Source organism: Dasypus novemcinctus, chromosome 15, assembly GCF_030445035.2.
Source record: "Dasypus novemcinctus isolate mDasNov1 chromosome 15, mDasNov1.1.hap2, whole genome shotgun sequence".
Lineage (NCBI taxonomy): Eukaryota > Metazoa > Chordata > Mammalia > Cingulata > Dasypodidae > Dasypus > Dasypus novemcinctus.
Window position 1 is genome coordinate 37,658,464 of NC_080687.1, and position 18,028 is coordinate 37,676,491.

An 18,028-nucleotide genomic window follows, 5' to 3' on the forward strand; every position below is an offset into this window, starting at 1 on the left:
AAAAAGAAGCAAGTAACAGGGATCAAAAGACTAACAAAATAAGCCCCGCTAAGTAGTTGATGGTACCATTTGCTACATCAGAGTGTGCTCTTTATGGGGATCTACAGGAACATCTGGTACAAATCTTTAGAGTTGGTTATTTTTATCTTGAGGACACTGTGAATCTTGTAGTTTTGTTTTCCTCTTGGATTTGCCTGCCAGGGAACTCAGAATCAAGTATGTACAGTCCAGCATTGTGAAAAATAGCTTCACCCCTGGGTATCTTTTTCTTAATTTTCTACTTTCTATTCCTTTGACTTTATTTCCTAATTTTTGTGGTATGAATTTCTGCAAGCCCCCCAAGATACTGAAAGGAGAAAATTATAGTTTTAAAAATTTCAATTCTCAGCTTGAGTGTCTCTGCCTTAGCAAATTTTTGTTGGCCAGTTTAATCACATACCATATTCCCTCTTCCACTTGGCATGTACCTGGGTCAAATAAACGAAGGGAACATAAAACCAATGCAAATGTTAGTTTAATTCAAACATAATTAAGAATCAATTTTTTCAGAAAAATACATCATATGACTTCCCAAGGCAAATGAAAATGACTATGATAGTAATTGTATTATTATGCTAATACTATTATTATCTGAGCTATTTGTCCTCTTTAGATATGTATTTTTGGAAAAATAAAATAACCAAAATTTGTTTTGGAAGAAAACTTTCCCCTTCATCTTGTAGTACATGAATCAGTCAGAATTATTGCTACATTCATCCTGTTTTTGTTTTAATGTAACCATGGAAACTTGGAGAATATCTAATCCATCCTTGATGGTACTCAGGCTGCATTTGATTTTACTGTCCTCCTGTATCTGTTGTTAATGTTGGCTTAATTGCAGCATATAATGTACCAGATGGCAACAGTAAGCATATCATATAATTTTCTCTTCATGCCTGTATTAGTGTCTTACATGTAACAGATACTTTATATTTGCTGAATGAATGATTCCAAGAATAAAGGAATGAATGAATAAGGAATAAAACAAATCCGGCTAAAACTTAACAATGAGCCCTGGCAGGGTTCTTCAAGGGATAGTCGTCTGTGAGCAACTCAGAATCCATGTTAGAAGACATCTGCTAGTAGTAAGAGAATCCAAACTTTTCCTTAGTATTGGAGCTTCCAGGACACAGGTTTAGGCTTTCAGCTTTCCTAGAAACAGACATAATTTAAAGCTGAATCCCTGATGAGGTTCTCTTATGAGATGACCTAGGTATCTGAATTTTATTCTGTGTGCCAACTGTTCTTCCTTACTCTAAGAAGATTACAGGAAAGAAGGCTGAAAAGAATCCAATTACAAGGGAAGGGGGAAAAAAGCATTCAACAAACTCCCCTTATATGTGCAGGACGAACTGCATAATTTGAGGGACCCAGTGCAAAATGAAAAGACAGGACCCCTTGTTCAAAAATTATTAAGAATTTCAACACAGTGACAACAGAGTTTTAAACCAAGCACAGGGCCTTTACATGAGCAGGGCCCTTTAAGCTAGCTTTGTCGCTCGTTATTTCTGAACAACAACAAAAAAAACTAGGTATGATGCAAACAATTTTTTATTCTAATGCAGTGCTATTCAATAGAACTTTCTTTGGTAGTGGAAAGTTCTGTATCCATTCTGTCTAATACATAGCCATAACAACTATAGTTATTGGACACTTACTTAAAATACGGCTACTGAGAACTATGTTTTAATTTTATTTAATTTTAATTAATATAAATGTAAATAGCTACACAATGGTTGTGACTAGTGGCTATCATATTGGACAGGGTAGTTTAATGACCCAACCAAACTACAGACAATAAAGGAAACAGTTTCATATAGGAAAAACTTGTAACAGAAATATACAATGGCTTTTTTTGTGTGGGTGTTTATTTTTTTATTTTTTGGCATATTTTTTAAATGTATTTTTTTGAACATACATAGATCATAAAAAATGTTACATTAAAAAATATAAGAGGTTCCCATATATCCCACCCCCTGTCCCCCCACTCCTCCATGTCAACAACCTCTTTCATCATTGTGGCACGTTGGTTGCATTTGGTGAATACATTTTGGAGCACTGCTGCACCACATGGATAACAGTTTACCTTATAGTTTACATTCTCCCCCAGTCCATTCAGTGAGTTATGGCAGGATATATAATGTCCAGCATCTGTCCCTGCAATATCATTCAGGACAACTTCAAGTCCTGGAAATGCCCCCACATTACATCTCTTCTTCCCTCTCCCTGCCCTGAGCAACTACTGTGGCCACTTTCTCCAAATCAATGCTATAATTTCTTCCATTACTAGGCACAATAGCTCAATAGTAGAATACCAGTTAAGTCCACTTTAATCCATATTTCATTCCTCTATCCTATGGACCCTGGGATGGTGGTGTCCACTCTACCTCTATATCAAGAGGGGGCTTGGATCCCACATGGTTTATGGATGTAATTCTCCTGCTTGCAGTTGTAGGCACTCAGTACCCTGCTGTGGTGGTTGACCATCTTCACCTCCATGTTGGCTGACCTGGGTAAGTCCAACAAACTGGAGATAAGGATACAATGTCTTTTACAGTAATTGTTTTGAGCAACTGACAACAGCAAAGTTTGCATGTTACTGTAATGGAAAGTTACAGCATAACTTCAAAACTCATACAAAAACGAAAATTTTCTTTAAGATACTAAACTGTGAAACTTAGAGCTCCCTGCCTCCAAAATTTGCTAAGGATAGAGTTTCCATGGCAACAGAGAACACTTCCAAATATAATTAAAAGTGAGTGACTAGGATATCTAGGTTTTTCAGTTCTAGTACATTGTACTTTTAATTATATTTTTCTAAGCCACTGCTGTGCTAATATGTCAGACTGTATTTACTGAGGACTGGGGGTAAGAAAGAAAAGAGGAAATAGTCATCTTGAAGGTGGCAGATAGAATAAAATGAGAAAAGATGTATTGTTTTGATACTATTTGGATGAGAAGACCAGTCATTAATTTATGATTTTCCAGTCCTTGGAATCTTATTTCTCTGGCGAGTTCTCCTGCAGGCAGATGCTTAAAAGACTCACTCCCATGAGGCTCTCTGCACATGAAAGGCAGCATCTACTCTCCTTCTCCAGGCATTTTTCAGTATCGCAGCCCATCCCGCCTGGGGGCCCTGGGCTCTCCCCTTGCTCTCCATGCCGTGTTCAAAGCCATGGCTATGAGCAGCTTTGAGAGATTCTAACACAGGGGTCCCAGCAATCACTGTCACGCTGGTTTCAACTTAATTAGGTATTACAAGAAGAAAGTGTCCCAGAGTTAGGTTAGTTTGGGAAACATCAGTGGTATTTCCTGGTGCTTTTCAATGATAATGTATATTGTGAAATTCCAAGATTTAAGATGTATTATGCAGGTTTCCCAAACTTACTTGCCTCTGCAAAACATCTTATATCGGAAGACCTCTTCAGAACACACATGGGTGACACTCAACCCAAGAAATAAATAATGAACATTTGTTAGAACATCTTTTTTGGCAGATTGTTCCCTCTGGAACCTCAATTCACACATTCTAGTTCATGGCTTTCTCACTTTCTTACCACAGACATGACGAACAAAGAGTTAGATTTAAAATTAAACTGTTGGTCCCTTTGGGTTTATTTCCTGTCTTACTCTGTCTTACTCAGAATCCGGGAGTTTCTTTACAAAAATTCCATTGTCCTTCCACTAACAGTATATAATTTCTTAGAGTTAGCAGTTCCCCAGTAAACAATGATTTATTTAAATTACTCCAAGTATATATGAATCATTCACCCCTAATTGTATAGGATGGACTTAGCAAATACTTTCTGATGTTTTTAACAAAAGATCTCACTAAATTCTGAAGTCAAATTTTTAACTGTAGGCATGGATCCAGCATTTATTCTTCAGTATAGTATCTGATATATAGATCCCTCTCCTTCATCCAGCTTTGCTACTGTCCCAGAATGGTTCAGTGGTCCCACTTTGTACCTTCCAGGAACTGGCCCTTCAGGTTCTACTGTTAGCCTTAGGAAGTAGACACTCTGTAAGAGCAGAGCCCTGGAGTCCTGCTTTACCGCCCCTCTCCCCTACCGCCCCCAACTCACATCACACAGAATAACTCAGGCTGGAAGACGTGGTAGGTAGGGCTAGCCTTGGAAAGAAAGAATGGAACCACCAGCAGCCTCTGTGGGCTGTGCCCAAGCCTTTGGGTCAGCACGGATTACTGGTGTACAGGCATGTAGCAATAAGGAAGGTATTTACTTTACGCCAGTAGGTTAATTTTTATCTGCTGGAGATAAAGGAGAAAAGGCTAGCAGACAATACTAGGATGTTCTTGAGGTCAGGGATTATATGCAGTTATCTCTGTATTGCTACACAGTGCTGGATGTAGAAAAAACCCTCAGTAAATTATGAATAAATGTACCTTGAATTAGGGAATACCATTTAAGTGAAAGGCAAACAGTGAATGGGGAAAAGAAAATTTATAGTTAGAATCATGGATCTGTACTTCTGCAATTTTATTAGTTGTGTGACCTTGAGCAAGTCATTTTAAGTGCTCAGAACCAAATTTTCTCATAAGTAATATAACTTATTTATCTTTCTATATGTGTATTATGTGTGTGTGTATCAAGATGTCTGGAATGACTGACATCAAACGTTAATATGTTTGTTTTGGATTTTGGAGAAGTGGGGTGATTGTCTCCTTTTTGGTTTGCATTTTTCATTTGTTGAAAGAAACTGGAATCAAGTTTGCAGATTACAGCATTTTACTCAGGGCACTAACGTTTTGCTGCAGCAGGAATCCAGCTTGGAAAAATGGAAGTAGCTTCAGGGTTCTAGGATGGCAAACAATTTTAACAACATATAAAAAGGAAGTTAGCTTGGCTCCTCCAGATTTGGACAAGGGGCAAGTTTATGGCAGATGGGCTTTATTTTGTATTGGGCCAAATGTCATGAACTTGGGGTTTGATTGGATATCTGGGTTGGCTGCTGTGGTGGGTATTTCAAATTTCAAAAGATATCAAGAGGAAATTCAAAAGAAGTTCACAGAGTAAGCAGGGCACAGGTTTTTGGGCTCTGAGAGATTCCCAGGGCTTTCTCTATATAATTTTATCACATTACCCATTTTTGTTTTTGTATTTTAAGGTAAAAATTAAACATATCCAAAATAATGTCAATGTAAAATTATAATTATGATAAAACAATGAAATGGCTGGTATTTCCGAATCTTTGAAATGGGAAGCTCTTATAAAAATTCCCATAACCCAAAATACCATTTATTCCTTCCATTTCTTTGTTCCTAATTCATGCATGCTATGATGGTTAAATTCATGTTTCAACTTGCCCAGGTTATAGTATCCAGTTGTTTGGTCAAGCAAGCACTGGCCTGACTGTTATTGTGAGGATATTTCATGGTTTTAAATCATCAGTAAATTAATGGTATCTATCACTTAATTACATCTACAATCAATTAAGGAGATTGCCTTCAACAATGAGAGAAGTCTCACCCAATTGGTTAGAGGTGTTAAAAGGAGAAGTGATGATTTCAGCAGTCAGAAGGGAGACTTTCTATCTCTACTTCAGCCAGTCAGCTTCTCCTGGGGAATTCAGCTTGTGGCCTGTCCTGCAGATTTTGGATTTGCCGAGCCCCACAGTCATGTAAGCCGATCCACTTATACATGTATCTCCTGTTTCCTAGAGAATCCTGGCTAATATACCTACAAACAGGTCTTTGTATTTAATCTTTCAAACAAATAGTTCTCTGCCTTTGCCTCTGCAAATAAGGCTTGGAGGCCTCTCAGAATCCTTGGAAGGTAGCATGAAGACTAAGGTTCTAAGTAACATAAAAAGAAATAACAAAATCACCTTACCTTGGAAGAGCAGCAAATCTTTTAAAACCCTATACTTTAATGAAAAGAAAAAACAAAACAGAACAGAACAAAGACCATTTAGTTAACATGGAAAACTTTAAAACCACTTTCAATTATTCATTTAACAAATGAATTGTCACTACTTTTTATTAGTGTTTCCATGACCATTAGATCTTTTAAATTAAAAAACCTATAAGAGGTTGGCAGCTATTTTAGGGAGTTTGCAACAATTTTCTCTGCTCCTTAGGTTCCAAAGGTCAGAATGGAATTTATTTTTACTTGGTTCCAAACTGAATGGTACCTGATTCCTTCAGCTATTTATATTTTCCTTTGTGGACCTTTATAATTAAACGAACAGGACAAATTGAAAGAATTTCAAATTTCAGCCACAAAGAAATGTTCCCAATCAAAATTAAAATTTTATATTAACACTTTAAATGTGGTTATAAAGCCAACCATCTGATATTTATTGCACTAAAATACAGGCACATTTTCCTTTAAATATTTAAGATTCTGTTTACAGTGCCTCTACTATATTCATTCAAATTATTATATTCTAAAACAATGAAGCTTCTAAACTGGTGGAATGTTGCCAAGGGCTTTCAAAGAGTTTGAAGGCAACAAAACCAAAAGGCATAGTTTAAATTGGCTTAGGGAATGAATGGGCTCGTTATCAGAGCAGCTGAAGGCTGTGTACAACAGCATTTGTCAAAATTCACTGGGCCCCATATAGAACAAGCAGTCCCTACTGTCCTACAGAGAACCAACCTCCAGCTTCTGGCACCTTAAGCTCCACATGACCTGAAAGCTAAAAGGCAGCCCTAAACCATCATTATAAGGACAAGGATACATTTTAATGATATTGGCAGGACCATAAAGCAACTGCTAATTCATGTTAATTATCTAGAACAATTCTGTTAACATTAGCATAAGACTTCAAATCAGGCAGCAGCTATCATCAGAAATGTAAAATACCATTTTTGAAGATATTTACATTTACTCTTACTGATTTTATAGGTTTTCTCCTGTTATTTATATTTCCAGGGGGTATAAAAATCATCTACCAACCTCACTTTTTATATGCTGAATTCTCAACTTAATTCAGCTTAAGTATTTATGAATGAAAATTACTAAATTTGCTATATGGCAAAGTTTAGTTGTTTCATATATATTAAATATAAGTTTCACTCATGAACGTGTATAAAACAAAACAAAACCCAGAGGAAGTTTCATTAAATAAATTTATTTGTTAAAATAATTTAACTCCAATACAACTGTTGAATTTGCATTGAGTTATAACTACAATTCATGTTCTAATTGAAATGTCAATGTTTAACAACTGACATTGTTACAAAACAATAAACTGTTGTTCAATTTTAAATGGTCAGTTGTATTAGAGCTCAACAATTAACTGTGAACTATATTTATCTCTGGGAAACCCCAAATCAATAATGATAAGTCTGTTTCCAAAACCCACTGCAGTCATTCTTGAAACCCTGATCAAGATTTAATAGATGCACGATGACATGTTAAAAAAAAAAAAAGGCTCCCATAGTCTTTAACATTTGAAACATTTGATTGGCTAAGGAGACACAATTAAAGCTTACTCAGTGCTAACAGAGGACTATTGGTAATAACAAAAAGCTCAACAACAAAAAACTACAACCACCAACAAACTAAACGAAACACTTTGATACTCATACATGCACAGACAACATTCATATTCGAAAACCCTTGAGAATATACAGCAGACATCCTTAGGCAACATTTCTTTATGTAGAAAAGTAAATGTCAGTAGTTTTATCACAGAAAAAGTGATGGCAACTGTAATAAATGGAGTCAAAAAGTCATTTCTAATTCTACAAACCAAAGGAGAAAGTCATCAAAGCACCTTTCAATAGTTAAAAAAGATTTAATATAATACTTTTGATCAGATGCTGGCTTATTTTATGGAAATTGACCAAAATGAAAAATATCAGCTACCATCACTATCACAGCTTAGAAGAATCAAAAATTTGCAACATTAAAAGGAAAAAAAAAAACTTTAAAAATGTTGCCTTTGTATAAAAGAAAAAAAAAATCTAAACAAAATCCTATCACAACATCTAAAGAAAAAGTGGGTCTTTGGATCAAACTATAATAATTTTAAGGCATGTTAGAAAAACTTTCACTTATATAGTTGCTAGTCTGATCAGGGCATAAAATAAATAGTGACCCAAGGTCACCAACTTTCCTTTGTAGCCACTATTATTTTATGTGCCAACAAATTTAAGTTTCCTGTTCTTAAGCTTTTTTTAACATCTCAACAAACACATCTCATTCATTCAAAGCTGGATTATATTCATACCAGATGAAAATATGGATAATAAGAGCACAAGTGGATTGATGCTTTTTGGATGTCTTATGAGGCCTTGTCACTAAATGTATAGGGCTGTGTGGGAACACTGATCAGGTAGCCAATCAGTTATTATTACTATCTTTACATTAATAGCCCACCTTACTGTTCTGAACCAAACCTTTTAAATCTAAAAACTAAAATTTTAGATATTCTTTACCACCTTATATTTTGCCATACGTTTCATATCATTTTACTTATTTTTAACATCTGCATAGTAATCATAATTAAAACTGTAGAATCTTTATAGGTATTTCTAATATACACTCTTAGTTGTCATATATTGCTATTAAATATGGAATTTTAAAAAAGATTCATTCTGAGAAGTTAGAGGTTTCAAAAATTCAACCAATTCACTAACAAGTATCTCTACTTTAGTAGATAAATCATACTCCTTGAATCTTTGATTTCTTTAAATGTTTGAGTCAAATCAGTTTTTACATATAAGTGGTTTCAATAAAATTGGTTAATACATTTTGCTCTATAAACAAGGTGCTTCATAATTAAGAATTATAAAAACTATATTGAAGAATGTAAATATTCACAATTCAAAGATTTTTGACAACCAAGGCCTGGTTTTACATATCTTTTCAGTTTTCTCATCCGTGACAACTACTAGCTACCAACTTTTTGTTCTATCTTCTAAGCTTAAATGTCAATTACTAAACACCTAGGTGGCTAGAAATAATTTCAATGTTATATTAAAAACACTTAAATAGTTTAAAAGAAAAAACTCTAAATGTTTTGATACACTATATCCTGCAGTACAGATTTTCAGTAGAGGCAATTCTTTCTGACTTGTGCCAAATTCTTAGGAACAGTAAAAACACATGCACACATACACATACACTCTTCTCTCAATTACACACATAAGACCAGAGGCCACTTGCACAAGACCAAAAACATTAAAATGTGGGGCATTATGTAGATCACAGGCTCAGTGATAATGCAGTTCAAAGGCCAAATTTATCTCTAGAGGTCCAGCTCAAGAAATCTCTTCAGCGTTTTTATCTCTGAAGTTAATTGAAAATCCTTCTATACTTGATTGTAAAACTTATGAATAGGTATTTCCTGTGCCATTAGTCATGCAAATGATAAATACTTCATGGCTATGAAAACCAAAAATGTCAGAGCTTGAGCACCTTTTCAAAACAAAGTATTCAGTCTAGCTTTATGTGCCACTTCAGTAATCAGGGCAAAATTGTTATAAGAAAACCTTTATATAATTCTCCAGGAAAATTAAAGATAAAAGGCTTTTTGTCCCTTACCTTCCACTCTATAATTTATGTTCTACTTTTAAACCCAAATTATTTCATATGGTTATTCAATTTTTAAAATGCCTGCAATAAAGCTCTGCTATAGCAACCTTGATTTTGAAAGCAGGTTAGCCAAGGATCACACCACACCACAGCCCTTAAAGGCAAGAAAGAATTTGCTGTTTTGACAAATGTAAAAATGCAAGATATTTTGCTGTCTTGTGAGGTTTCTGCAAACGGGAACATCTGGATGCAACATGGCTTCATTTTCCTTACATGATGGTACTAGTTAATCTACTTGAATGCTTCTTGTTAGTAAGGCTAGGCAATTTCTTTTCATCATAGTTGCTTCCTTCTTGTTCAGAAAAGTAATAAAGACCTTCCCTGCTTGGTTAACGCGGGTGAGTTTGGGGTTTTAATTGTGATCAAATTGCCGTTTTCTGTGGCAAAGCAGGTGATTTAACATATTCTAAAGACAGATTGTATTTTTATACAACCTGTTTTGATTTTTTGCTCTTTCAAGGATTGATACATGAGTTAGTTATGTGTCACAAATTAGGATAATATCTACGATTAAGCATCACTTTAGAAAAAACAGACATATGTCAGTTGAGCAAAGAATCTCTCCCTGGAATCCTGTTGGACAGGTCGGCTGTTATTAACTTACTTGTAAGAATAGAGGGGCTAGAAGCACTATCCATTCCTGAAACTGCACTCATGTAGGAAAATATCACTCCTTTACTTATTTCTTTTAATGAAGACAAAATAGTTTACTTGTAAATGATCCTAATAATTCTTCCAGTTTTCGTTCAAGATTATTTTAAATTTATGCAATAGTTGCTTCTGTCAACTCAGCGACAATGCCATTAGAGAGCTTTCAAATGAGATAACCCTGTAGATCAATTGGCTGTGCCTTAAAGTTGCAAGTGTATAGAGAAGACTGAGGACAATGGTGAAAGCTGTAATTACAGGACCCAAATATTACTCAGAGATATCAACTGACAATCACTGCTCAATTCTGAATAAGGGGTGCTATATCACTGTAGATTCACACCACATATCCTGCAAACTCTGCAGTAGAGTAGATGATATTTGTATTGCCTACAGTATCAGGCAAGTCCTGTCCAGGATAGCCATTTTCAAATGCTATTGTATGTTACATGCAGAACAGCATGGATCATCTTTGTCAGGCTGTGCAGCATAGTTCATTTGCCTCACAATTTCTGCAAAAAGTTCGTCCACCATTGTTTTACTTTTAGCTGAAGTCTCCATAAAGGGGCAGCCCCACTCCTCAGCAAGGGCTCTGCCTTCATTGGATGATACTTCTCTCTCACTTTCCAGGTCCACTTTGTTCCCAACCAAGATGACTGGCACTTTCTCATACCTACAAGGAAATAAGCAAAACACACGTGTATTGTATTCGTCAGAAAAGTTAAAAATGTAAAATATATTTTCTCTTTTTTCATTATATTCCACTATAAATATTCTCTTTAGTTACATGAAAAATTATTGCTCCATTTGACTTGACACTACCCAAGGGCATTTAGAAGCTGCTTAGTGGGTCATTAATGGCTTTCAAAATGATGTCTAATTAATAGATTATATATCATTTAAAATCAATTCATCATTTTAGATATACTTGGGAAATTATTCCAGAAATCTCAAGATAAATTTAACATGTTTTTTTTCTTTCTGAGATGCTTACTTAAAATTTCATGGTTCATCATGTAATAGTTCTACTAAGAAAACAGACAACTTAAATTTTCAGCATTTTAACATGCTTTCTAAGTATATAGAAATGATCATGTTCGAACAGTTTCTAAATGAGAAAAAAGGTACTAGAAATCATTAGGCTAGACGCCATCAAATATGGTTAGACTCTATTTGTTTATAAAACTGTTACAGATTAGCCAGTTAAAAGAGAAACAACTATGATTTTTCTCAACCTGGCAAGAATTTAGTATTTCAATCATTAGCTTTATTTTATCTTATCTCATCTTTTCCTTCCTACCTAGGAAAAGTGTTTCTAGGTAAACATGTTTGAAAAAACTGAACTAATAAAGCTAATAAACGATAAGAAAAGAACAAACTAAAAAAAAAAAGGGTTTGGAATTATTTTGGAATCCAGGTATGATTCCCTCTACAATGATTACCCCACATGACACATGGCATGATAGATGGTCATAGAGTGAAAATTGCTTGGGACTACTCTACATGTTTATTTAATATCATTGTTTACATTTGTTCTAAGAGATGATGCTAATATATTCTCATAAGGCTAGCAGTTTTACTTTAAATGTTATTTTTTAAAGCTTTTTATGCTTCTATGAATTTCATACAAATAAAAATATACCTTCCCCCCACCTTACTCCCACTCCCTGCAGAATGCATCCCTGACTTATGAAGGAAGTAAACAGCACAACTGCACACAAAGGGTAACAAATGTGTCTGGACAAAGTTAATCTTTATTGAAAGAGTATTCATGGGTTTTTTATCATTCAGGAAACTGAATAATAGGAAGAGTAGCTAATGTTTCTTACAATACTTCCACAATTTCATCATCCTGCCAAGATGATTCCCTCTACTCGTCCTAACTTGTAAAGCAAACTGTATTCCCAACAGATTCTCACTTTTTTCCTTGGCATTAGATCAGACTGAGAATGGTCTTAATAAGAGGGCATACTTCAGGCAGTGTGCCATATAGCAATGTGGAACTTAACACAACCTGAAAACGAGCAAGGGAAGCAACAAAAAGGAGTAAATCTATAATGGGATATTATCATTTTTCAGGAAATGGATTTGGACAAAGGGCTTTAAATGAATTTATATCAACTGTGCCTTACACACTACACTCTAGTCCCAGATCACACTGACAGCTCTCAACCGATGACAATGTTTTTCTCACATCTTGTTGGACTCTTACATAAACAATTATGTATACCCTCTGGGAGGGCAAATGGCAGTGTGAATGCAGCTGCATTGCCAAATACCATAGTTCAGCTACTTCACATATAAGCTCTCTTCACCTGCTGTATAGAGATGCATAGCAGGGAAATAATACTGCCAGGTGACAGGACAGAGGCAGTTTCAGACTTGACTTCAATGATATAACTGCAGTTCATTTTCCTTATGAGAAGACATATAATACAGTGTACTTCGAAATGCTTTGTTTGGTGGTGAAGTAACTTATAAACATTAATACAATTAAGTAAAACTTACTGATTCAACCTAAGTTAAAAACTAATTTCAATCTGTGTACATTATTTTATAATAAAATGAGAAGTGGTAAAAAGGTAAATGTTTTAAGGAATATTTTTTAATTCAATTACAGTATATCATGTTTTATACATTCAGAAGACATTTTCTTATACTTTTAAAGTTAAAAACAGCAAAATAATACAATGCATGTATACTGACTTTCAAAACTACTGCAAAAATGTCAAATCATTAACAGTATGATACATTGTTTGAATCAAGAATTGAAATAAATCTTAACAAGAGTCTGAAAAAAGTAAATTCAGACCACTGCAAATGTAAGTGCACATGTACCAGCATTTCACAATTGTTAAATATAGGTGGCGTTTAGTCAATGTCAGGGAATCTACCTGTCCATTATATCACTAACTTTGAGCTGTCAGGGGTCTTTTCTGAAATAAAAGCACTTAAAATCTTAGAGAAATTGAGATTAATATTCTCGGAATATTTTAAAACACTGAATAAGATATTCAGGGAAAGTATATTATGTGCATTTGAGAATACCAGAGGTGATAAATTTTGTCTCTCTTTCCGTTAACATTAAAATATGAGAGGGCAGAAAAGATTCTGAATTAGGATTTGGAGGCTTAGCTTCCAGTCCTGCCACTCAGGCTGCAAGACTAGCAAATCACTTCCTCTACTAATCTGTATTTCATCATCTCCTTGTCAGTGAAAAAAAAAAATATCTATTCCCACTTAACACACAAGGTTGCAGTAAAGATCAAGTGAGATAATGTAGAAAAAAATCAAGTACTAGATAAATGCAGGGTGGTGTTACTTTCTCCTCCTGACCCCACTGATGTGAGACCACAGTTGGAGAAGCCATTAGGAGTTAAGAAGCAGGAGAAACTGAGCATCGTGGTGGGAAAAAGGGCTCTTGGGGTGGGGGGGAGGGGCATACCAAATTAGAGAGTGGGGAGGTAGGGGTTACCCTAAGACAGGCAAAAGAAAGGGGGGCGGATAAAGCTATTGCCTGACCTTAGCCTATTCCTGCTTAGTCCCCAGCGCAGAGAATCGTGGTAATGAGGAGAATGAAAATCAGAAATGCATTCTCAAAACTTTGGGGACTTAAGAGATGAAATATTTATACCCGTGAAGAAGGGAATACTATGAAACCTTTGGGCTGGGTGACAGAATTGGGTCCTAGATGCGGAAATAAGATATAGAGAGACCTGGATCCTCAAGGAAGATGGGTGGGAGGAAAAGAGAAAGATGCAAAGCCTGGTGATGACAGAATACAGGGCAAGCGGAAACTCGTCTCACTGTCTGCTGTAGCAATGTGGGTGTGATACACACACACACACACAAAACAAAAAACACCAGGATTGCAGTCCCAAAACTGCCTCTTTTGAGTTTTGTGAATTTAGAAAATTAACTTAATTTCTTGGTTCCTCAGTTTCTTGAACTACAAAATGAGGTGAACTAGATAATTTCTAAGGTGCACCTAAACTCTGAAGTTAAAAATCTGAACAGAAACAGTGAGCCAGGTAACTGCTAATATGCATGTTGCACTGTTCTAAGAACAACATCCAACAAGTTGATCTTTATAAGAGATACGAAAGGACGCACCAGGAGTAATGCCAAAAGGTAGGGGGAAACCTCACAGATCTCCTGGGACCAAAACACTGAGCAGCAGTAGAGATTTTCAACTCCACAAGTAGAGCAGCTTTTGCCAGCTTGTTCTGACTCACAAGGCAGAAGTCAAAGATACATTCAAGACCTAAGCAGTTACGTTTCACTGATGGTACTGTTAGAACATAAATACCCGAGTTGGTTTGAACTACATGAATAGAGAAAACCATAGTGAAAAACACCTGCTGCTGCAAAAATAACTAGTACTAAGCAATGTACCCAATAGATACTCATCCATTCACCAAGTATTTATTAAGAACCTACTATGCACTAGATACTGTTCTAGGTATCTAGGATAAAACAGTGAACAAAACAATGATCTCTGTTTTCAGTGACTACATTCTAGGCATCAACAATAAATCTAAGTAAATAAGTAAATTATAGGTTTATTAGAAGGTATTGCTTTGGAAAAAAGAAAACATAGATTAGGGAGTGGAGGTGGGGTCACAGATATAATTCTATATAAGGTGATCAAAGTAGGCCTCATTGGAAAGGTGACATTTGCGCAAAGAATTGGAGGAGGTAAGAATTTGCTAAGCAGTTATTCGGGAGAAGACTATTACAGGCAGAATATGGATGAGACAGTTAAAAAGCTAGGGGGAGCACACTTGGTGGTTTCAAGGAATAGCAACCCAAAAACCTGCACTGTAGCTTTCATCTGAGGCTAAATAAAACTTAAGAATTTAGAAAGAAAAGGCAGTCTCAGAATGCCAAATGTGACAAATGTGATTTATGACAAGGCCAAATATATTATTTAGGAATGTTGGTACTTCGATAGGGATGACAAAAGTTACTTTCATATTTACACCAAAAATCAATGTGCTATTTTTATTAGGTAATAGTTGTCACCCTTTTTCCCCTTTTCAAAACACATCATTTGGGGATATAGTTTAAGATTCTAAATTCCAAATTTCATATACAAATTTCAATTTATGCATTATTGTTAACCTGATTATGAGTAAGATATTACCTGTTCACATCTTAAATACTGGCAGGTTTATCACTGAATTTAATGTTATCTTCCTTGATTTCCTTTAGGAGCATGACCAGGTCATACAGTGGCTGATGTACCTTAAATAATTTTATTTCTGTTTATAGTCTCTCAAACACTTGTTCTTTTTAACATGAATTTTCACATTGTTTATTGTATTTGTGAGTAGGATTACATAATATATAAATAAATAAAATGTCCTTTTAAGCAGCACTGCTTAATGGACTGAATGAAACATTAGAAATAGTGGCTCTAGTATCACTTAGCTGTAGAATGTTGATAGGCTTCTCAGTGAGGCAACTTTGTAAAAAGCAATAACTCCAAAAGCATTTGACATGTTTAATCAATGGTCTGTATGCTATTTTCTTCTTTTCTTGTAACTGTCTTGATATGTGTGTATGTATAAATTATTCTAGATATGCCTGAACTGAGTTGTCTATCTGAGCAACTTGAGACTTTAAAAAATAAATTCTGATTCCCAAACCTTACTCCAGAGCTACTAAATCTGAAGGAACAGGAACCAGGTATATATGGGTGTGCACGCATGTATACATGTACGTATGTATATATGTTCACATATATAGTTAAACACATACACACAACTAATTCTGATGTTCTGCAGGGCTTAAAAATCACTGATCATTTACTGCTTTGTGACCCTCAAGAACACTATTTAATTCATGGTTTTATATTGTGGGAAGGACAGAATCAATCCCTTCTTTGCTTCATTTATTCACCAGTGATAAACTGTAGACAGATAACCTCAACTACCAGTTCCTTTGGCTTTCCTTTCAAGGGTGCTAATATTTTAACATATTAAAAGAAGGCCAAGTTCACAACTTGTCATAAAAAATGTATTTAAAAAATAATAATAGGGTGGGTGACTGGAAAAACACACCAAATGTAACATAAGGAGTATGATTAGTAGTAAGATTTTGACAATATTTTTTCATCATTTGTAACAAATGTCTCATGACAATGCAAGGTGTTAGTGGAGGGTTGATGTATGGGACCACTGTATGATGTTAGGAATGTTTGCTTTGTAAGTTCACAACTTTTACTATACACTTAATTGTTTATGTATGTTTGTATATAAACGATATAAAGATAATAATAGGGTTGATTGGGGGAAAAATACTTTGGTTAGTAGTAATATTTTGACAATCTCTTTATCATTAGTTAAAAAGATTTAACAACAATGCAAATTATTGGTGGTAGGGTGAGGTATGAGAGTCCTGTATGATGTTATATGTTTGTTTTACGAATTCACAACTATTATTATACACTTATTGTTTATATATGGTTATGTGTGAGTGATATACTTCAATAAATTAATTTTTTTAAAAAGGCCAAAATTCATATGAACTTTTCTCATGCTTTTGTGTTCTTAGTCACTTTTTCAAAAACAGTTGAAATCCACTATTCTTTCAAATCAGAACAAGAATCAGAAAGACTTTTAGAGGTTTCCTTCTTCAACTTCCTACCTGATGTCAAAATCTCATCTTCCAAAAGTCTTAAGGCAAAATGTCGAAACACCAGATGCTTCAATCCCTTTTTAGAGGACCTTACCAAATGGGTATATAGCCTATGTGTGAATACCTTTAGTGATGTGTTACTCTTATTTCAAGGCAACAGTTTGTCCTTTCTATGACTGTTAAAAAGTTTATCCATATATTATGAGCTGTGATCTATAACACCTTTCCTTGTTTTCTCATAGGTTCTGTTTCTTTTACCCTTTAGAATATAGAAATCTTTTATTTTCTCCAAAATGAAAAGAGATTTTCTTCCCTTTCCCCCAGCTCCTATCAAAAAAAAAAAATATATATATATCATCTTTTAAAAAAAAAAATAATTCCTGGCAGTACTTGAAGGTAAAGTCATTCTCACCACCTTGAGAATGACTACTTATAACTATTTTGGTTTTATAAACTATGTTTATAAAAATGAAATTATATTAATTGAATTTAGTCTGGCCCCATTTTCACTTAGTATCATGGACCTTTCAATTTCAGTAAATGATTTACATTATCATCTTAGGGGTGAAGTCGTATTCCATCTTATAGAATCTATACTATAAATGCACCATAATTTACTTACTCCTTCCTCATTAATGGATTCTCTGCCCTCTACTTTTTAAAATATATTTTTTATTTTTAAAACATAACTAGATTACATAAAATATTACATAAAAAATATAAGGGATTCCCATATGCCCCACTCCCCACACCTCCCACTTTTCCCCACATTAATAACTTTTCATTAATATGGTACATTCATTGCCTCTGATGAACACATTTTGGAGCATTGCTACTAAGCATGGATTATAGTTTACACTGTAGTTTACACTCTCTCCCACTCAATTCTGTAGGTTATGGCAGGATATATAATGTGTACCCCCTATCTTTACTAATATAAACAGCAATCTGATGAACTACACCTGGGAGTCTGATTTTTGGCTCTTTCATTATGTATACATATACCTACATATATGCATACATGCATGCATACATACATGTGTACACACATATGCACCTATACTTCTAGGTATAGTTATGTATATAATGCATACCCTCTCAGCCAGAAATCACACTTTTAGGAATAGTTCATC

The 18,028-nt window shown here is 34.8% G+C and overlaps 1 protein-coding gene across 2 annotated transcripts in view; it reads right to left on the reverse strand.

Moving 5' to 3' along the window:
* Window positions 1-7,118: 7,118 nt before the first annotated feature.
* Window positions 7,119-18,028, reverse strand: part of RAP2A (RAP2A, member of RAS oncogene family) — a 39,806-nt gene continuing 28,896 nt past the window's right edge. For both annotated transcript variants that reach the window (XM_004467569.3, XM_071208236.1), the window contains one exon: window positions 7,119-10,926. In XM_004467569.3, coding sequence (XP_004467626.1) covers window positions 10,689-10,926 — 238 coding nt within the window. In that variant the 3' untranslated portion in view covers window positions 7,119-10,688. The remainder of the gene's footprint in view (window positions 10,927-18,028) is intronic.